General features: G+C 40.8%; 3 protein-coding genes across 8 annotated transcripts; 1 reads left to right on the top strand and 2 right to left on the bottom strand.

Moving 5' to 3' along the window:
* The first annotated feature begins 549 nt into the window (after positions 1–549).
* On the top strand, positions 550–4,268 carry gnb3a (guanine nucleotide binding protein (G protein), beta polypeptide 3a). 2 transcript variants are annotated; one of them, XM_040117603.1, is made up of 9 exons: positions 550–602; positions 760–881; positions 1,050–1,195; positions 1,462–1,525; positions 2,241–2,403; positions 2,548–2,614; positions 2,715–2,916; positions 3,018–3,234; positions 3,392–4,268. In XM_040117603.1, exons 2-9 carry the CDS (start codon positions 825–827, stop codon positions 3,496–3,498), a joined length of 1,023 nt encoding a protein of 340 aa, XP_039973537.1. In that variant the 5' UTR covers positions 550–602; positions 760–824; the 3' UTR covers positions 3,499–4,268. The 2 variants fall into 2 exon arrangements, with proteins under 2 accessions (XP_039973537.1, XP_039973538.1); XM_040117604.1 differs by having other exon boundaries at positions 562–667; positions 801–881.
* Positions 4,269–5,112: 844 nt separating this feature from the next.
* cdca3 (cell division cycle associated 3) lies at positions 5,113–7,856 on the bottom strand. 3 transcript variants are annotated; one of them, XM_040117572.1, is made up of 6 exons: positions 7,732–7,856; positions 6,985–7,135; positions 6,767–6,887; positions 5,741–6,679; positions 5,586–5,653; positions 5,113–5,404 (listed from the first exon to the last, which is right to left on the bottom strand). In XM_040117572.1, the coding sequence occupies exons 2-6, from the start codon at positions 7,114–7,116 to the stop codon at positions 5,312–5,314; spliced, it is 1,353 nt and encodes a 450-aa protein (XP_039973506.1). In that variant the 5' UTR covers positions 7,117–7,135; positions 7,732–7,856; the 3' UTR covers positions 5,113–5,311. The 3 variants fall into 3 exon arrangements, with proteins under 3 accessions (XP_039973506.1, XP_039973507.1, XP_039973508.1); XM_040117573.1 differs by having other exon boundaries at positions 6,985–7,139; positions 7,732–7,846; XM_040117574.1 differs by having other exon boundaries at positions 7,649–7,774.
* Positions 7,857–9,076: 1,220 nt separating this feature from the next.
* On the bottom strand, positions 9,077–19,970 carry pex5 (peroxisomal biogenesis factor 5). Of its 3 annotated transcripts, XM_040117508.1 has the most exons (17): positions 19,655–19,970; positions 17,481–17,637; positions 17,275–17,313; positions 16,989–17,106; positions 16,718–16,864; positions 16,392–16,476; positions 15,770–15,860; positions 15,344–15,466; positions 14,049–14,162; positions 13,579–13,662; positions 13,073–13,192; positions 12,695–12,838; positions 12,440–12,510; positions 11,708–11,929; positions 11,411–11,576; positions 11,162–11,319; positions 9,077–10,317 (listed from the first exon to the last, which is right to left on the bottom strand). In XM_040117508.1, exons 2-17 carry the CDS (start codon positions 17,592–17,594, stop codon positions 10,071–10,073), a joined length of 2,043 nt encoding a protein of 680 aa, XP_039973442.1. In that variant the 5' UTR covers positions 17,595–17,637; positions 19,655–19,970; the 3' UTR covers positions 9,077–10,070. The 3 variants fall into 3 exon arrangements, with proteins under 3 accessions (XP_039973442.1, XP_039973443.1, XP_039973444.1); XM_040117509.1 differs by lacking the exon at positions 14,049–14,162; XM_040117510.1 differs by lacking the exons at positions 14,049–14,162; positions 15,344–15,466.
* Between the last annotated feature and the right edge of the window lie 272 nt (positions 19,971–20,242).

The following is a 20,242-nucleotide window of genomic DNA, read 5'->3' as shown; positions in this document are numbered from 1 at the left end:
GCTGCTTTGAAGTTACTGTGTGTGTTACATGTGTCATGCTTTCCTCTTTGCACTACTCTCTTTCTGTCAAATCAGCTTGAGCTCGTGACTCTGCCTTTTGACTTGTGCCTTGATGACATTTGTCACACTGTATGAGTTTGTCCATTAGGTGATTGCCTTACAGCCAAACATTGCTCATTTAATCATGACATTACCAAATTCAATAGCCATCAACATTAGGTGAGAGCGCACTGGAGTGTTAAATGGCACAAACTCCCCTATCAGTGTTGTGAATTTTTTGTGAAGTGAAAGATGACCGGCTGAGAGCTGATACACTAATGACATTGTTACAGGACATACTGGTTTCTGTGTACATTCAGGGTGAGGATGTGTGCTCACATCATCTGAAGAACAATTACTTTTGCTGTTAATGTCATAGTCAATTATTCATGCTGGCTGCATGTATTTGTGTGTGCGCACGCGCGTATGTGAATGCATGTGTAGGCGTGTTCTGTGGGTTTCTGTGTGTTTATGAAAGTTTGCAAAGTAGACGAGGGCCAGTTTGACTTGCAAAATAGTACTGACTTGGAGAATGGAGCTAGAGAGGATTATAAATCATTCAGGTAGGTGCAAGTAAAATCCCAGCATGAAGCATTACTGCGGGCAATGCTGTTACTGAAAGATAAAGGTACGAATCAAAACTATTTTCTTGAATTGCTTCTTGTGAACTGACTTCTGTTTTTATTGTCTCCCTACCTGTCTTCTTCTTCTAAATTTCAGGATTATCAGCTATCCCTGACATCTCTCCCTGTCTCCATTAGTGACCATACCTAAAGATCATCACCATGGGTGAAATGGAGCAATTGCGAAAGGAGGCGGACAGTCTCAAAGACCAGATCACTGTCAGTAAGCCCATCATTTTGTCTGTAACAAATCAAGAAAATGATATGATTATCCACAATATCTTGACATTTACTTCACCCGAAATAACTTTATTATTCATAACCGCATTGTAGATCAATATTGGCAGTGACCTGACCACCTTTGTTTATGCTTGTTCTGCTCCCCAGGCAGCTCGTAAGGCAGTGCAGGACACCACACTGCAGGAGGCAGCGGCTGGGATCACCGTGGTGGGGCGTGTTCAGATGAAGACCAGGAAAACACTAAGGGGACACCTTGCCAAGATCTATGCTATGCACTGGGCCACTGACTCCAAGTAAATCCACGGCATATTGTACACAAATTGAGAGAACACCTGCTGTTTTATTTATACACAGTCAAGATCTGATGGTTTTCTATTAAATTTAGCACAGAATTAGAGTGAGGAGAGCCAATAAATGTAATAAGGAATTCAAACTGGTGAAGTAGACATATTGCTTTAAACTAGGGTTTATTCTTATGAACGTGGCATATGCCTGTATGTGTCTTTCTGGGACTTTCTCAGTCTTTGTTTTTTAATCACTATTAATGTAAACCCACCAGACTGTGTGTCAGTGCCTCACAAGATGGAAAACTCATAGTGTGGGACAGCATCACAACCAACAAGGTAAGAGAGAGCAAAACCGAGGTGTATCATAGTTACAGTAAATAGTGGAAACAAGTAAATCTACACCATATGAATGCATGAAATTTTCCCTGCTAAAACTGAGTAGGCAGTAACTGTGGCCAGAACCTTGCAGCATATATCCACCCTCAAACACACCAAAATACACATGTAACCTTACTGCCTCAAGGCACACAAATTTTAAATTTTAAGCATTTCTCTAAAACATTAAATATTCATGACTAAATTAGCAACAATCAATGTATAAAACATCTTTACGTATTGTTTATTAAGAGTTTTATGCTCATAAACTCAGCTAATCTGCTTCTTTAGAACTGTGCTGAAGTGTTTTGAATAGATTTGACTGACGACCCACCAACTATCACCAGATTCGGATTAACATGTTGCTGAATCCTGATTGGTTCACAGAAGTATGTGACATCACCCATCCCTCCCACTTCAAACCAGGGAGAAGGGTGCAGAGAAAAATCGAAAAACAGAAATCTGAAACGTTATATATCCAAATTTTTTTCTAACTTTGGCAGAAAACAGGGTTTATGTAGGACTCCATCGCTCACTGTAAGAAGCTGAAAGCTTGAAAACATACGTTTTCAGGGGATGTAAATGTTTGTAGCTTCCATTCAGATTCAGGAATTTGAGTTCATTTGATTTCTGTTGTTAAAGACAAGAGTTTAAATGGTCCTCTGTGTGGCCCCAGGTGAATGCCATCCCACTCAAGTCATCATGGGTGATGACTTGCGCCTATGCACCCTCGGGAAACCTAGTGGCTTGTGGTGGTCTGGACAATATGTGCTCCATATACAATCTCAAGGGAAAGGATGGGAACGTCAAGGTCATGCGTGAGCTGGCGGCACACACGGGTAGGACAACACGGCTTGGAAATGAAATCTCTTGAAGTCACTGATGCTCTGATGTTGGACATGGTTGGGTACTCCTTGCATTTGACAGTATTTACTCTCGTTGTCCTTTACGGTTGCTCATATAGTATTTCTTTGGTTGCCCAGGTTACCTGTCCTGCTGTCGTTTCCTTAGTGACAGTGAGATCATCACCAGCTCCGGCGACTGCACTTGGTAAGAATATAATATGATTAATTGAACTAAAAAGTATACTGCAACTTCCCGAAATCTCTGTAGTTAAAACAGAAATAAATATTGTGTTTGTCTCCTTAAGCGTACTATGGGACATTGAGACAGGAACCCAAAAGACCGTCTTTGCAGGACACCAGGGAGACTGCATGTCCCTGGCCGTGTCCCCAGACTTCAAGTTTTTCATCTCAGGGGCGTGTGACTTCACGGCCAAGCTGTGGGACATCAGGGAGGGCGCATGCAGACAGACCTTTGGAGGGCATGAGAGTGACATCAATGCAATTGGGGTGAGGATGTAGAAGATTTCCAGCTCGGTTTTATACAGAAATTGAAATTTTTTTTTTTGCATAAGGGAGACCTAGTTTCTAATCCCCTCTCTTTCTTCCAGTTCTTCCCCAATGGTAACGCAGTGATAACCGGGTCCGATGATGCTACTTGTAAGTTGTACGACTTGCGAGCTGACCAAGAGCTCATCACCTACCAGGACTCCAGCATCATGTGCGGGGTGACCTCCCTGGCACCCTCCCTGTCTGGACGCCTGATACTGGCTGGCTATGACGACTTCAACGTCAACATCTGGGACTCTCTTAAAGCTGAGAGAGTGGGTGAGTACAGGTGGAAAACAGGGACAATAAAGTGAATTCAGCAACTGTAAGCATCTAAAAACCCCCGACATGGGAGGGAATGGTCTGCATCTGAGTGATTTCACAGGCATTTCCAGTTCTGCTTACAACTTGTCTCTTCTCCTGTGTGGTGGCCCAGGAGTGCTGGCTGGTCACGACAACAGAGTCAGCTGTATCGGAGTGTCAGCAGATGGCATGGCGTGTTGCACAGGATCCTGGGACAGCTTCCTCAAGATATGGAACTGAGGCTGTCCCTCACCAGTGAGCAGGAAGAGAGCAGTTAACATCTGCCTGGGAGAAAGTGAAGGAGATAAAAAAAGATATTGGAGTTTGAGGGAGGGATGAGGGACGAGGAGCTGCATAGGGTGAGAAGAGGGTATTTTAATTGTGCCAAGTCCTATCTAATGTTGGAGAGGGATTGTAATGTGAAGATTTTCTCCTCTGTCACATTGCGCTCTCACCTTTCTTCTCACGTTATGGGGGAATTTGGGGTGGGACATTGAAAAGACCATTCCTCTTAATTGTGAATTATATTGCGGTTCAAATCAATAACTTATGCACATGTATCGCAGCAATTCCAAAATCACCCAATGAGAACAGTTGCCAAATGGAAATGGTAGCACACTGGATGAGATAGAACTGAAAATGTGTCAAGTTACAGCCTGTGTAGGTTCACACTAGCTCTACTAATATGCTGTGTTTTATATCAAGCATAAGTTATATCATATGAATAATATGAGCATTTGCGTTTTTGTTTCAGACTGTTGTTGGTTCGTAGTTTTTGGTAGTTTCCCTAGATGCTTACATTTACATTCTTCTCATTTTCTAATTTCAATTAAAATGGAGTTATAGTTTGCAGATGTCTACATTAGTGTTTGAGTTGTTTTGTATGTGATTGATGGACAATATTTTCCAGGATTTGGGGTCTCATCATTTGGACTAACCCCCAGGGTTAGACCTGAAAAGTGCTTTGGGTAAACTGTTGAACTTACAGATGGGAAAATAAAAAGGTTTTTATGGTTCATTAAGCACTAACAAAAAAAGATGACCCATTTGTCTCAGGACAGGACTCTTTGTATGAGTTTTTTTTTTTTTTTTGGATGATAACTGCTGTTGTGTGCATATGAGCAACACATCTGAATCTGTATATAAGAGCTTGCCATTTCCTCTGCATAAAAGATAAACTTGAAGGAATGTTTGTAAATACAGAAAAAAAAAAAAAAATCTCCAAGCTCTTACTAGAATTTGGACAACCTCTTTTCCAACACTTGGATACACACTGTGCAAAGTAAAGCAATTCTACCTTTCTTAAAGACTGTCTAATAAACCTGGGATTCTGCATTACACAAGTCTTAAGTTAATTTCCAACATACGACCTCAGTTTAATTGTGTTTTGAATTGAGCCATAAACTATGGCATCAACATTGCTGAAGCACTCAAAAAATTTTTTTCAGTACTTTCAATTATTTTAGATCTTTGGATATGTGCATACAGAAATTTAGTGTCCTATGGATAAACTTAAAATTTCCTGGTTTATTTGAAGGCTCACTCTAATGTGTCTTAATTATAAACTGCTAACTATAAATAGGGACGATGGAGAGGAATAAACAGTTGTGTCAAAGCCAGGAGTTTTGGGATTAAGATAGCGGTTGCGTGAAATGACATTTTTACAAAATAAATATTTAGTATTAAGCTTTTATTCTGTTTTTGAAATTTAGCATTTTTAAGTATAGGAGAAAATTAAGTTATGTCAGAGAAGAAAAAAAAAAAAAAAAACCCAACCCACACACACACACAAAATGAAATCCCTGCAGAAACAGCAGCAAAACTATGTTACAACCAATACAAAAGATTTAAACCTGAGGTATGAATGCAAATAACTTTATTTATATTTACAAAAAAGGACGAAACAAGGTAGGAAACTGCACAAAGTGGCAGTTAAAAGTAATATACACATGACAAGAAGAAAAAGAAAAATCAGCTTTAGAAAACTGTATACATAAAAGCACGTTTTAAGAGATAAAAAGTGGCAGGAATCTGTACACATTTCTGCAGTGCATCATCTGTTCTCTTTATCCAGAGCCACTGCCAGCACTCTGCGGTCCATCTGTCCACGCCTCTGCTTATCGGGGGTGGACACCTTCAGCTTCATCTGGAAAGTGGGGAAGTCAAAGCATTACCACAGCAATTGATTTACTTGGTATTGGGATACACTTTTGAACAATTAAATTACTCAGCAACACTTTCACATACAAGTCTAGATTCAAATAAAGTTTGCGAGAGTAAAGGAGAGTAGGCATCACTGGCAGTGAGAGCTTGCTTGTGTACAATACCTGAGAACGTTGGTCCCTGGGCGAGTTGGCCTCCTTAAGGATCTGCAGTGGGGAGCGGCCTTCAGTACCTAGAAAAGAAGCAAAAAACATTAAACAACAAAATCTTGTTATAGATAAAAAACAAACCAATAAATAAAATAAACAAATCTACACACCTTTCTGCTTTAGTTTTCCAGACTGTCCCTTGTTTTCATTGGTTGCGTTCTTAACGGCCACACGGACAGCCAGAGGAGAGGAGCCTCCTTTTCCACCCTGGCCCTGCAATCCTCTGGCTCTTAGTCCAGAGGCACCAAAGCCTTTTCCCAACCACTGCGGCTTGAACACCACCTGACTGGGACTTTTCGAGTCCAAGGTGGGGAAGCGGATGCCGTTGCAGAGCTGAGGCTGCTCTGGGCTGGGGACAGTTGGTGGCTCTGATGAAGCTAATGCAGGAAGCAAAGAATATTCTTTAACAAGCTCCTCTGTGTCTTCAGAAGATGACAGTTTCTCTGCTTCTTCTGGCTGTGCAGGGGATGTCTGAACGGGGGAATTTTTAAGATCAGTGGTTGGGGCAGGCTTAACGGGGGACTCTGGTTCAACAGTTTTAGACGGAACGGCATAAGAGTGATCCACACCATCCCTGAGTGGCTCCACTTCCACGCTAGGTACTGGAGAAGAAGTACTGTCACGGTGCACCTCAGCAAAGACCTGTGATGGGGTTGCTCCCTCATGGCAAGTTATCAGGCTCATGCTCAGTCTCTTGTGAAGAGGAGACTCTCTTGCTTCTTCTGCCTCCTCCAGGCTAATATCTGCCTCTGTTTCTATCTCCACCTCCGCCTGGGGCTCCTCAAGAAGCACAAAGGGGCTTGAGTCACCCACGCTCTGGAGGGGTCGAAGCACAGGAGTGGCAAGGAGGTTAGCATGCTCAGCCAAGGACCCAAAGGTGTGGGAAGACTGAGGAGTCAGGAGTGGCTCAGTGGAAGCCAGCTCCTCACCCTTGAAGGCGTCCTCCTCCACGGCATCATTAAAGCGTTTCTGAGGGGCTTCAGGTACTTTGCCTTCAGTCTCATTGGGGAGAAGCATGCCCAGGCGGCGAGCAAAGGACCCAACTGTCGCTGTAGGCGCAAGTGGAACAACATGTTACACGCCATTTCTGAGGTGAGAAAAGCCTAGCTGAAAGTTATTGTTTACCCAACAGTTACCTCTCATGACGTCTCTGATTGGAGTGCGGATAATGCCAACAGTAGGTGAGCGGGGATCAGTGAATGCCATTGGACACTCACTTTTCACCGCAGCAGTAGTTTGGGACACAAGCCCACACACCTAAGAAAAAAAAACTTTGGTATTGTTAGACTGTTTGGAAACGTTCCCCTCCCACACCTTGCAGTATGTCTGCTAGTTTATAAACCAGGTGACCTACCTGAATAGGATTGCGATTAATGCCTTCTGATGGAGAGCGTGGATCCTTCAGATGACTGACATGTCCGTTTTTGAGGGCTGGTTCTGGTTTTATTGGTGCAGATACAAGCATCTTGCTCTCACTGGATCCCATGATGCTTATTTAAGGTTAGCTGGCTCACAGGTAGATAAAACATGATAGAATTGAACAGTTGTAATGTCCACCAGAGCAGAAAGTCTCTTCACTTCACAAAAAAAAAAAAAAAAAAAAAACACAACATCCTACATAGAACAAATGTGGTAACAAAACATCATGGATGTATAAAACAGTGATGGAATTGTTGTAATTTCTAAATTAAAATTAAAAAAAAAAGTGTGCATTAGCATACAATGAAAGTTTGACCTCCTGGCTGCTGTATACAGTCATAAAGTGTTGCATACAATATGAAAGAAACTTAATTTAACCCCGCACATAACTTACAAAACAACATGTATCGTGTTCACACACTAGTATTTAAAATGACTATGCCTATGTAACGATGAAGACACAATTTTGTGTAATTCATGCGAATTACAGAATTGGCTAGAAAGCTAACAACAAGCTATCTTAGCTAAGGTCAGTTGGCGTGACGTTTCCCCCATTTCGTTCATGAAATCAGGTAAAGGTGTAACGTTGTGATACTAACCGTTGATCGTAATGAGTTAAGACGTTGAGTGAAGGTTACTTCAATTTACATGAACCAAGTTCGCCATATATTTCCTTGCTTACCTCAAACGAGACAAGGGCAGTCGACGAGCTGTGTAGTTAAAACTCCTTTCACTAACGCCACACTTGAGCTAGACTGGGGACATTCACGACTTTTAAAACATTTAAATGGCGGGGTTGCGTGCATGTTACTTTTAAATAAACCAATCAGCGTGCGCGTCCTCTCCGCCTGCTCGGCGCCGATTGGCTGAGAACCCGGCGTACTAGAATTGGGCGTAGCGTCCTGCTGATAACGCATTTGAAAGTTGAAATAAACGTCTGCCTTGTTTTTCACGTGACGGAAAAATGAAATGTAATGTTGGTGCAATCCTCCTGAAACGTGCTTCTCCCTAATCACTGGCTAAAGGAAATGCCAGACTCGAGAAAGTGATGCTTTTTATGGATCCCAGGGAGGGCAAAACACAAGTGCAAATCACGAATTTCTACGTTATCTGTGGACGATGTAAAATGCAATTTTACCTTGTTACAGAAACTGACAGAAATATCTGTGCAGGCTGTAGTGTGCTATCGGAACAATTATCCTTTTACTTCAGAGTGTTTGCATATAATCAATAAACGGATACATTTTCAAAAGGTATTATAAAATAATACATCACTTTTGCATTAAAAAAATATGCATCAATAAAGTAAACATAAATAAAATTATTCAAAACATGATTAAATTTGACAGTTGGCAATTTTACTTCCTTATGCTGTCTTTAAAGGATCAATGAACAAATTAAAATGGAATCAAAATTAGATTCAGCTTTTTAAAATGTATTCCATCACATGGTTTTTTTCCCCTATCTCTGAAATTTACTGTATACAATTTCTGATCACTTTAATTCAAGGATGGCTGTCTTTAATTGAAAGACTTGTAATCAGTGTTAATTAAATGAAGACCATCCCACAGAGGAGGTACATGAGCCACAATAGTGGGTCAAATTAAAAGTAAAATTTGAAAGCCTTGTAAAAATTAGTTCATTCTAATTAAACTCTACAAATTATCTGATCGCACCCTCCAGGATCTATATTTAAATTCACATACTAATTAAAAATAATGAATTTAAACAGCTTCATTCATTTTATATTTGGTAAACAGTATAAGGCTGTGGTTAAAAGCCCAATATAAATCTGTAAACACAGGTCTTTTTTCTTATATCATTGTGACTATCCATAACACCTTAGATTTCAAAGTCTTAGCAAAAGCAGTCCCAACTTTGAAACACTTGCTGGCATCCGTTACCTGTATTCAATATTTGTTAAAGTTCTCCTTTCAGCTTGCCATACTTTTCTATAACACCTGGCCAATTTGTTTATTGACTGATTAATTGCTTGGGAGAAAAGAAAAAAAAAAATATCACCAACACATGTTTGGAATCAAAGCTTTATTGCTGAATATTATATTAAACATTGCAGTCAGGATATAACTAGCCTGAAAACAATTATAGTGCAACAATTATGTTACAATACACAATATGGCCTGTAGCATTATTTTACAATGAAGCAAATTGTTTTACAAGAGCGATATGAAAAAGAGCAAGAGAGGAGCCCAGAGAAATCATTCCCAATGAAATTACAATAAAATGATCTTTTCATCCAATGCACGATTAATATCCCCCACCCAACCCCAAACACACACACACATACTGTACACACATACACACACCTTATCATAACAGTAACAGTCCCGCTGGTTGTCAGGTCATTGTCCAGGCTGATAATTGATTACTAAAAAATTAAATAAGGTATTTATTTAAAAAAAAAACCAAAAACACAAAAAACAGAAGATCAAGCCACTGTAGCACTTCTGGACCGGCATAATCCTTTTCTTGGGAGCACTTTTGATAAAAAGCAGTACTCTTTTCAATATCACAGAAATAGTGTACCTTTAATTTACATAACTGCAGTGAGTATACAGTTCAATTTACAACCTGCTGTTAAGAAAGATTATGAGAGCATTGAGTGTCATGATACACATAACTTTCCATACTGCTGGCTACTGAATACAGAAGGGATTTACTCATTCTTCATCATTTACTTTCTTCACTGAGAACAAATTTCAACAGAGTAGGAGGGAATGAGTAGACTGTAAAACATGTAAATTACAGTGACATGACTGTAGTACTGCTGGCTGTTTCTCTCCAGGTAGAGACTAATACTGCAACATTTGATAGAAGTCATTTAAGCACACACGAGCACAAGATGATGTCTCAAGGATGGTGGATAATTCACAGTGTCTTCCATCTCCATTTCTCTCTAACCATTACGACTCTGATTCCTCTCTGCTTCATTCAGTCACCCAAACATTTACCACCCAGCAAAACACATTCACACTCAATAAGCCCTCCCCTAGCTCGTCTTCATTCTGTCCCACCGTCCACCTCTCTCTGGCAGAAGTGAGCCAGCAATGTGTCCAAGTCCCGGCGATCAGCAGCAGCGTACAGAGAGCTCTCCCCCATCATGCTGAGAGCCATGCGCAGGGTAGACCAGATGTTGTCAGACATCATGGTTGCTGCAGCACCTCCAGGCCCCCTAGCAGCTCTCGCTCCGTCCCCAGCGGCCTGGCGCTGTAGAGACAGAGCTTCGAGGAAGTGCTCCACTGCCTCTCTGAGGATGAAGGAGAAGGAAAACAGGACAGGATGAAAGTTAATTTCAGATAGATTAACATTTACATCAACTGCGATATTCTGTTATTAGCCTGATTAAGACAAGACTCCTAATAAATTGTTGCAAGTAAACAGCAATTCTGGATTACTTTAATCCAAATAAGATCATAGTTAAAGTACACTTTCAAATTAAGACAGAATTCTGCTAGTGCTAACCTGTGTTTTTCAGTTTACCTTTATTGATAACAACATCCTCCAAAACGACAATAAAGTTGAATTCACACCTCTCTAATACAGTCTCAACAAAAACTGAACAGTACAACCGACATGAAGATAGGATTAATTGCAGGGCTGCTGCAGTGCACTGAATAATTTTTAAGTAAGTGTACCTAATTAACTGGTAACTGAGTCTATTTTACAGAACTGTTGCTGACATCTAGTGGAAGTAATAGCAATTGTATTCCACCAAGGTTTGTTAGGTTCTAATATTGTCCCAGATATAAAAAGAAAGCCTACTTAAGTCAAATTAAAAATAACCAAGACAATTTTCTGTTATTTCTTTTAAAACTAGCAGGTTGTGAATCCCAAGACGAGTCAACCCCAAACAAAGATTTAACCAATGTTTTTATCATGGTTTGAAAAATGGGGATATACAGTAAATCATCTGTGTCATAAGTCTAAAATAGATGCTGTGTTATTTAGATTAGTGTTAACAGTCTGACAATAGCATTATACATTTTTAAAGCTAAAACCTGGAACATCTGATTGCTAGGATTACTTTTTTTTTTTTTTTTTTTTTTTTAAACAAAATGCCCATCTAAAAACAAATATAATTGCCTCTTCACCTGTGTGCTCCTAAGTTAACACAGCTGATCCCCAAGTTATAGCGACTACGGACGAAACCCGGCTGCAGCTCCAGAGCTCTCCTGTACGCGGCCACTGCCTCCTCTGAGCGGCTTCCATTGGCCAGTGTAGCACCCAACTTATTCCACAGTAGGTAGTCCTGATGGAGACAGAAGAAAAGAGGGACAGAGCTCAAAAACAGACAAGGTAAAGACAGATGTTAGGATCTCAGCACTGGCTTCCACACTAACCTGTGGTGTGACAGAGAGAGCAGCGCTGAAACAGTCCACCGCCTTGTCATATTCTCCGCTGAGGTTGAAGAGAACTCCCAGACCACACTGCAGCTGGGGGTCCACCTGGGCCGGGTCAGAGTTGGCCGCATGCAGGAACAGGGACTGGACATCAGTAAACAAAGATCTGTGCGGGAAAACCAAGAAAAAGGGCCAAACAGAAAGAGAGTCAAAAAGAGAGGTTAGAGTACATTATTACAAATATTTTGTAATCACTGGATGCTGTGTAATCTGTTTTCAGTGCAACACTGTACTCACTCTGGCAGCAGTGACCCGAACCTCTCCCTCTCCTTCTCCCTATCTCTGGCACCATCCTTTTGGCGTTCATGCTCATTCTGCTCCCAGACAGAGCGGTATTTTGGATTGTGCTTTAGCCAGTCACGGAGAGTCTCACAGGCCTGCCTGTGCAGCGACTCGTTGGTGAAACTGACGGCCAAAGCCATCAGAGCGGTCAGGTTGTCGTTCTTCAGCTCTATACATCTAATGGAAGAAAAATGACCATGGGGAAAAAAATTAAATAAATTTAAATCAGGCAAGAGATAAAATGACTTTGTTTTTATCCAATGATTTAGTTATACTAGAAAATGTTGAAAATCCTCTATTACCTTATTTATGGTGTAACATTTTGCAACTATTTAAATTGTAATGAATGGGCATAAATACTCAAAAAAAGGAAGCAGAAGAGCAGCCTCTGAGCTCATTACTGAACTACAAACAAGTTAATTACAGGACTAAACCAGTCTAGAAAAGGACCTTGATTATCAGTCACCACATGCCCTGTTGCATACCCTTCATAATTTCCAAAAAAAAATGTCCACACAGAGAACAGCTGTCAATTTAAAAATATTGTTACTCAGACATGCTGCCTCCTGAGGTCCAGAGGAGGCGTAAGTGCCCTAGTAAACTCAGATACACTACTTATATATAGGTTGTTTACAACTGTTACTAAAATAACTGTATGGACTGTATTATTAATAACTGATTTCTGACCTGCGGAGGGCGCTGATGGCAGCAAATTCTTGCTCGTTTTCTGCCTGACAGGTTCCGAGATACTGCCAAGCCTGCAATTCAAAGAAAACAGATGCGCACACACCAGAGTATCATTACAACTGCTTTCTGTCAGGGAAAAAAATATAACTAATACACAAGTAAGGACATTTAATGTACTGTTTTCGACATATGCATAAATAAGAGGGTGACTGAAGAATTAAAAAATTAAAATGCAAATGAAACCCCAAGTCTCACCAGCTGGTTGTCTGGTTCTCTCTGTACAGCACTTTCAAAGAACCGTACGGCCCCAGGGATGTCCCCTGCCTCCATCTTCTTCACTCCCTCTGACAATGGGTCGGGATGGGATAAGTAGGGGTTGTCTTCTTCAAATTGATACCCCTGCGATAAACACAAGGAAAACACAAGGGCTGCTCAGTGTATCTCTTGTGTATTGTGTTCTAAAAGAGGATTTTGCTGAGACAGGTACAAAAAAAAAATAAAATAAAATAACATAACATAACATAACAAAACACACTGCATGCTGTGTACTTTTAGACATGTGGAAAAATTCAGAAATCCTCAAACACATAAATATTCTCAGCACATGGCTGCTCTGAGCAGGTTGACAGCTACCTTGTCATAAGAAGTGCTGAGTAGCTGATCAAAGTCAGACAGCCAGGGATGGCTCTCTGCATCCCTCTTAGCCATCTCCTCCCACTCCTGCTGCAGCTTCTCCCAGAAATCCACATCACTCTGACAAAGTGACAGAGATACACATCATTACTTTACTCCTCACATCATGTAATAACCCTGTATTATAGACACATTTGACCTTTACTTTTCCAAGTGAAAGTAGAGTGTGTATTGATGGCATTTTGGAGCATAACTGTGTCCAAAGAGAAAGACTGTGGTTTGTTTTTTCTCTAATGGGAATAAGTAACATTAACAAAGGCACCTTGATGCTAACTGCAAGTTTCCCCACCCTATACAATTTCCACATTCAAACCACCATTTGAATGTGGAGTATGTAAACCACTTTCCAGGACACAATTTGCCGAAACCTTTTCACTGCCCCTATTAATACACAGTGGCTTCAGCTTTGGGCATAGGGTTTGAGTTGTTACTGATTCTCGTCTCACCTCCACTGCAGCTTTGGCTTGTTGGAAATCTGGTCCTGATGTGGTGAACTCGTCTACCCAGGCTTCAGCTGACTCCTCTGACACCTGAATAGCAATGAAGAGCATTGACAGGGGTTGACTGGAGTCTGCATGTACTGGCTGCGACAACTGATATTTGAGCTGAGGATGGTTACATAAAAACAGGAAAAATATAGAGGGAGGTGAATGGAAAGGAGGAAAAGATGAAAGAAGAAACAGCACAGAAAAAGCTAATTTTCTCCTACTCCTTCCTTACATTTCGTCCTAATTAACTCCTGATATTTTTCATCAGATAGAAAATGCAACCAACAGCAACAAAAGAATTAAATGTGTATCCTGTTTTACATGTAGAACAAAACGTAAAATTCAGCGCTAGTAGCAAAACTTAAATATAGCAGTAACTGCAGCTGAAAATAAAATACCTATCGCTGCCACGACCACAGAGGTCCTACCTGCCTGATGACCTGGGCCCACTGCTCTGCCTGTTTAGCTTTAGTTTTCTCAATCTTCTCATGCCTCTCTGGGGGTTCCAGGGGAAGACTCCCTCCCCCAGTCTCCGTCAGGAACTATGGCGGGAGGCGAGGAGGTGGTGGTAGGGAATGGGGCAATGTTTTGAGGAGGAGGGAGTGGTTGGTGAGGTGGTTTGTTTTTTTTTTTTTGGAAGGGTGGGCGGAGTAGGAGTAAATTTAAGAAGCAGGAGGAGTAGATGATTGGCAGTTGTTAATTGAGGGAATGGCAAGCCGAGAGTTCGAAGGCAGGTCAAAAAATGGGAAAAGTACATGTCAATGTTAGAGGGCAACTAAGTACAATGGAGCCGTGGTTAACAGATCACAAACAGGACTGAGAGCTACACGTGCACAGGATAATATGGAAACCCTTTTCTGCCAGGAGAAGAAACAATAAATAAATGAAAAGTTAGACATGGTAAAAATAAAAAAATTGGTATTTAACATTATGAGACAAGTTAAAATTTTGACCTATTAAGTCAAAAGTTACAAGATTTAGATGTCCTGTATCAAAACTATTTCACAGATAATAAATAAAAATTTAAAAGTTAAAAGTTAAGGGATACAAAGTCAAAATTATTAGACACTAAAGAAATTTATGAAATAGTCAAATTTTGATTTTTGACTGAGTATCTCATAATTTTTGCTTATTAAGATAAAAACATTTTGACTTGTTATCTAATAATTTTGAATTTGATCTCATATTTTTTTCCCTAGATTAGTTTTATTTTTTCCATACCTAACTTTTGATCTCTTGATCTACGCTTTTCTTGGCGGAAATGGGCTTCCACAGTATCGTGACTTCAGGAGAAAATGTAGTTAAAAATCCCAAATCTGGCATCAGCCTTTTTCTACCTGAACTGAATAGTCAGGAGAAGTCAAAGTAAACACTTCCAACTCCAGTAAACTCAAGACTTAAAAGTAAACTGAGTCAAAATAACTTGTTTGGAGCTTGACTGAACACATTAAAAACTAAATGCATGTGAAGAAAAGCTGGTAGTCATAAGAGTCCTCTCTTTGCTGAACAAATTCCATCTGCAATGCTGTGCAGTCTTGAGCTTCATATTACAGGGAGTGTAGTGGCTGCTTTTGGTTACATTTGTGGAAAATTTTACTCTGCATCAGATACTGGGGTGATGAGTCACAAGGCATAGCCTATACTGTATAAAAGTGAGGCAAAGTGCTTCCCCAATGTATTCCCAGTTGCAGCCATCCCCTCCTCAGTGGGCAGCGACTCGTACCTGGTTGAGGTTGGAGGCCCAGTTCTGAGCCTCCTCGGCCTGAGCTTTATCTTTGAGCTGTCTGTCTGTTCTGCTCTCCACTGTGACACTGCCCTCGCCAATCTGCCTAATGAATCGCAGGAACTACACAACAACGGAAAAAAAAAAGTGACAACAAAAAAGCATTTACCATTACCATTACTGACTGGTCAGGGTTATACTGATACTTTCTTTCCAAACAAACAACTTTCTTCCCAAACTAAGACAATAACCTTAAAACAACCTTAAGTCATCGACATTAGTAATGCACTATGCACCTAAGGAACTACTCTACAAAAAGGTTAAAGAAAAAGAGAAAGGATATGGTGATAGCTACGTAAAAAGGAATGACGCATGGCATTAAAAAAAAACCAATGACTGTCAGAAAGACATGAACACACTGCTCACCTCAGTGTTTTGTAATTTGGGGTCATCAACCTTTGAGACAAGCTCATTGGCTGTCTGCCTCAGTTCCTCTCCTGGTTGATACTCCTTTGACCTGTAAGGTTGACAACAAAGAATATGAATATTATATTGTAAGGCATTATAAGATTAGGAGAACAGTTTTATTCTGCATATGTAGTCTGGAAAAAGTCTATTCAAGCTGAAGGCTGTGCTCTGCATTGTTGTACAAGTGAGTTCTTTTGAGGTCACCACACTATGTTTATGATTAGACGTCTTTAAGGCCAGTATACTATACATCAGTTTTCGCTTGCTGCTCAGATGCGTCATTGGCTTTTGACAGATGGTTAGACAAGGTTAGACAAGTTCCACATAATCAGAAAAGGCTAGACAAGGTTAAAAGTATGAAAAAATTTAAATTCTATAGCCACAAGGACAAGAATATTATAAAGGTTTAGACATGTATTCAAATCTGCCATCCTTTTTCGACCTCTGCTCTTGTTCTCTTTTACTCCCCCCAGAAGTGTCTCGCCTAAGCTCCACATCTATTGCAGTGTGCCTGAAGAAGCCATTTTCATCTGCATATTTTCAACACACTCTATCCATGTCCCCCAGCCCCTGTTCAAACCATTCATTCTCCTTGTCTCCCAGGTCTCCAAGCCACAACTTCTCCTCGGACTGCTCCAGATACTCCTCTGCCCAGCGTCCAGGATCTGAAGCAGAAAAAAAAAACAAAACAAAAAAAAAAAAACACACACAGAAGGGAGGCACTTTGTTAAAATGACATTCGATGCAAAAATTAAAGGATTTATACAATGCAGAGTTTGTCTGATGTCAGTTAAAGTTGATGACATATGACAGACTGATGATGACTCCAGAAACATGAAGTGCACATTAAGCAAGGCATGTGTTTCTGGAGTGAAAGAAAGAGCAACTATAACAAACTCAAGCTACCTGCAGCCTCAGCGATAAACTCCCTCGTCCAGTCAGCATCTGCTGCATCACCGAGAGTGATGATCCCCGGTGTGGAGCCAGAGTCAGTACCTGAGAGAAACTCGGCCGCCCAGTCACCAGAGAGGGCCAACGCTGCCACATCTGGAGCTATGACATTGAAGCATACAGTGTATAAAATGCTGAAAAAAGGTGTGCACAGACTTGAGCCTAAAGAAAACACCTGAAACGTGCATGCAAAATACATGAGAATAATAATAATAATGACGTGTACCTCTCTGTGGAGCTTGTCTGTAGCTCTGTTGGTCAATCTGCTGCATTTCCTCCAGCAGCTGACCCATGTCAAATGTGTGGGGGGGTCGTGGGGGTGCCTGTAGGAACTCATTCACCAGCTGGAAGAAAAATAAAAACATGTTACTACAGCTAATAAAAATGATTCTAGTTTTTTAGACTAGATATTAAAAAACTGCATACAGAATGATTAGGAACTTTTACTAAACATTATACAATATTACAGGCAACACAGTGTGCTGAATACACAAAGGATCATAAGCACTAACCTCTTCTTCAGTTGCAATTTCAATGGGAGTGGGGGGAATCTGAGGAGAAATAAAGGAAAAAATAAGACATCAGAGTCAACCAATGCCACGTCTGCTATCAGGTAGCAATTTCGTGATACGGCTGAAATATGCAGATTTTGTAGGAAATTATTTAGCTGATAAATTCAGCTATCTGAACTACTAACTGATATCTACAAATTACTCACTGTAGGTGTTGAGCGGTGCCGCCATGCCCCCCCTTCCTTGGTCATGTGACTGGTCAGCTTCATGAGGGGATTGGCTCCCCCACATTCTGCCTCCACCAACTCCCGCATCGCCATGGCAACACAAGGACGAGGCAAACCCAATCAGACCACCTGAGAACTGAAAAGAGGATGAACAGATGCATTACTCAATTTTTTTGTTTCGGACAATCGCATATAACTCAATCTGGATTCAGGGAAGTTAATGGCATCATATATTTAGGCCTCAGACTATTCACAGTCACAATGAAACTCAGCACCGGATCCCACAATAGTGTGATTTATTCAAGACGATGCCCAAAGGTAAGCGGCACAGTATTAGGTTTAATTGCAAAGTGAAGATGTCAGCAGTTCATGTCCCCCACTACAAATTACACAAAAAAAAAATGAAGCAATATGCACAGCGAAAGTCACCTCTGTAGATTTACCCTGTGAACAAGGAAAGTTGCCTTCTTTAAATATTCAGCCTTGGAAAAGAGAGAATTTTTTTAACATCCCTAAAAATATTTCTTAAGTTTACCTGATCCCTTTAAGGACTGACAGGCAAAGTTGAAACCTAGTGGGCGTCCACACGGCACAGATAGCTTCATGTCGCATAACTAAGTTCAAGCTCCATCTGCTGTTTTCCGTGTCATTTCCTGGCTTAAGATGAACCATAAATAATGTGGATATGATGGCCCAGCAGGCACAGACATTCACTGCATATTTCTCTCAGCTAGTCCAGTAAATTCAGAAGATTTTAGCTTTTAACTGTATTGCAGCCTTTATAGTGGAAAAAGGCAACGTTTAAAGCTACATCACTGTATTGTTATAACCAAAGTCTCACACTATAATTACCATCACACAGGGCTGCGTACTAAACCTAAATGCTTCTTTAGTACTGACTGAAATATGTCCTTAGCTCTGAATATCAAAAACTGTAAAGTAAAATACTGAAACTGAACTAAACGCTGCTATCAAAAGTGTGGTATTCTTGGTTATCTTGATTACTTATTCTTTAAAGTCTAAAATTTTAAATTATATCGAGCCCCGGTATCATGTCACAGCACCAATATTATCTTGACATTAGGTCCTGTTTGGCCCTTGGTTATCTGATGATCACTCACCTCATCCTCAAAAAGCAATACAGTAACAACAGAAAAATCCTTACGACACTGATTTAGTCCCTAAATGCAAACCCTGAAAATACTTATATGTTGTCCATGAGGAGACCCTCCTGCTCAAATCACTGGCCTATATTCAGGCCCAGGGATGAACAGATGACAAACTGCTACACATGATGGCCAACTCAACTTTCTAACCCGCCGGGAGGGATACATAATGGTTACAATTTCCATAATGAACTGTCAGGAATAGAAATTTAAATCCCTGTCTACTCCAATCTACTCGATTCTACCATAGCAGCGTTCACCTAAAAACACTAGATAAAGTATTACATAGGAGAGTTCATTCTACAGGTGGACTCTCCATCGCTCTTATGGTCTAGGCTACAGGTCTATGGATATTTTATTCCTACTGATGCAAACAGCTGCTGTATGATGATTAAGGTCAAAGTAAGAGGATTAGACATAGATATTAATACAGGCCACTGGGACGCCCGTTTACTTGCTCACCTACATGCCACAAACCTTCTGAATACATTAGTGAAGAAGGATGTGTTTTTGTCCTGCACATTCACACGTACTCCTCATTTATTGTGAAAATTAATTCCGTCGGAGACTTACATGCAAGCACACTTGCAAGCAACCCACATCCAGGTGCAGACGGACGAGGGTTTTAACTCAAACTGCTGTCATTATGTCAGACCAGTTTACTGAATGGGAGTAGTGTGTGTGTATACACTGATAGCACTGTTTTGGCCGAAGCTAGCCGTGGCTTCAGCCATAAACTGCAACATTAGCTTGGTCAGCGTAGCTCGGTGCATTTCTTTTTAAGTAGCCAACATGCTGCTCATTACACAGCGAGTTAAAAGGAAAAGATATCGGGAACTGACGACCCGTTCGGCTTTTAACAATAGCGGCTGTAGCTAGCGGTAGCTAACGGTGGGAGCTAGCGACAGTAGGGCCAGTGCAGAGATGATTCCTGTAGTATGTGCCCTGAGAGGCATGAACAGACGGGTAGCATGGTGTTCATCTCACCGCCGACAGCTGCTGCTGTAGCCGTACCGACCGTCCCTCCTCTCCGGTCTGTCCTCTCCGTCTGCTTTTACAGCCGCGTCAGAACCGAAGTTGCCGCATCCAGCGTGTCAAACCCCCCGGTAACCGTCCCGAAACCAGCCGCCGTGTGTTATTAGCGCCTCTCTTTTATTTACCTTCCTCCTCCATGACCCACAAAACCCTTCACCGATCGCTCGTGTCTCGTAACGTTACAATGGTATGGTATGGTATTCTCAAAAGATCTTACGTAAGAGGATGTCCGCGCTTGACAAAAAGAACATAGGAGACTGACTTAACGACGGAGATTGTTTTACGTATATATAAAAAAAAAAAAAAAAAAAGATATTGCGCAAGAGATCAGAGTCCAGCAAATCAGCAGTGTAGTTGCCAGGTACAAAAACACAATTCTCCAAGTACTCATCATACCAAAACGGCCTTTCAGTGTGTTGTATTTAATATATACATTGTTGACAAATGACTGAGAGCATTTAATAGAGTACTGTACTTAAGAACACTTTTGAGTTACTTGTACTTTACTTGAGTTTTTCCATTCTTTGCCACTTTATACTT

Source organism: Xiphias gladius, chromosome 22 (assembly GCF_016859285.1).
Source record: "Xiphias gladius isolate SHS-SW01 ecotype Sanya breed wild chromosome 22, ASM1685928v1, whole genome shotgun sequence".
Classification (NCBI taxonomy): domain Eukaryota; kingdom Metazoa; phylum Chordata; class Actinopteri; order Istiophoriformes; family Xiphiidae; genus Xiphias; species Xiphias gladius.
This window is presented reverse-complemented; position numbering and strand designations above follow the sequence as displayed.

Coding starts and splice junctions, on each gene's coding strand:
- gnb3a (XM_040117603.1), top strand. CDS start 825: ATGGGTGAAATGGAGCAATTGCGAAAGGAGGCGGACAGTCTCAAAGAC. Junction 882..1,049: donor GTCTCAAAGACCAGATCACT/GTCAGTAAGCCC, acceptor TCTGCTCCCCAG/GCAGCTCGTAAGGCAGTGCA. Junction 1,526..2,240: donor ACAGCATCACAACCAACAAG/GTAAGAGAGAGC, acceptor GTGTGGCCCCAG/GTGAATGCCATCCCACTCAA.
- cdca3 (XM_040117572.1), bottom strand. CDS start 7,116: ATGGGATCCAGTGAGAGCAAGATGCTTGTATCTGCACCAATAAAACCA. Junction 6,888..6,984: donor TTAATCGCAATCCTATTCAG/GTAGGTCACCTG, acceptor TTTTTTTCTTAG/GTGTGTGGGCTTGTGTCCCA. Junction 5,654..5,740: donor TGGAAAACTAAAGCAGAAAG/GTGTGTAGATTT, acceptor CTTCTTTTCTAG/GTACTGAAGGCCGCTCCCCA.
- pex5 (XM_040117508.1), bottom strand. CDS start 17,594: ATGGCGATGCGGGAGTTGGTGGAGGCAGAATGTGGGGGAGCCAATCCC. Junction 14,163..15,343: donor GGGCCTCCAACCTCAACCAG/GTACGAGTCGCT, acceptor CTCCCGCCATAG/TTCCTGACGGAGACTGGGGG. Junction 11,577..11,707: donor TTCGGGTCACTGCTGCCAGA/GTGAGTACAGTG, acceptor TTTCCCGCACAG/ATCTTTGTTTACTGATGTCC.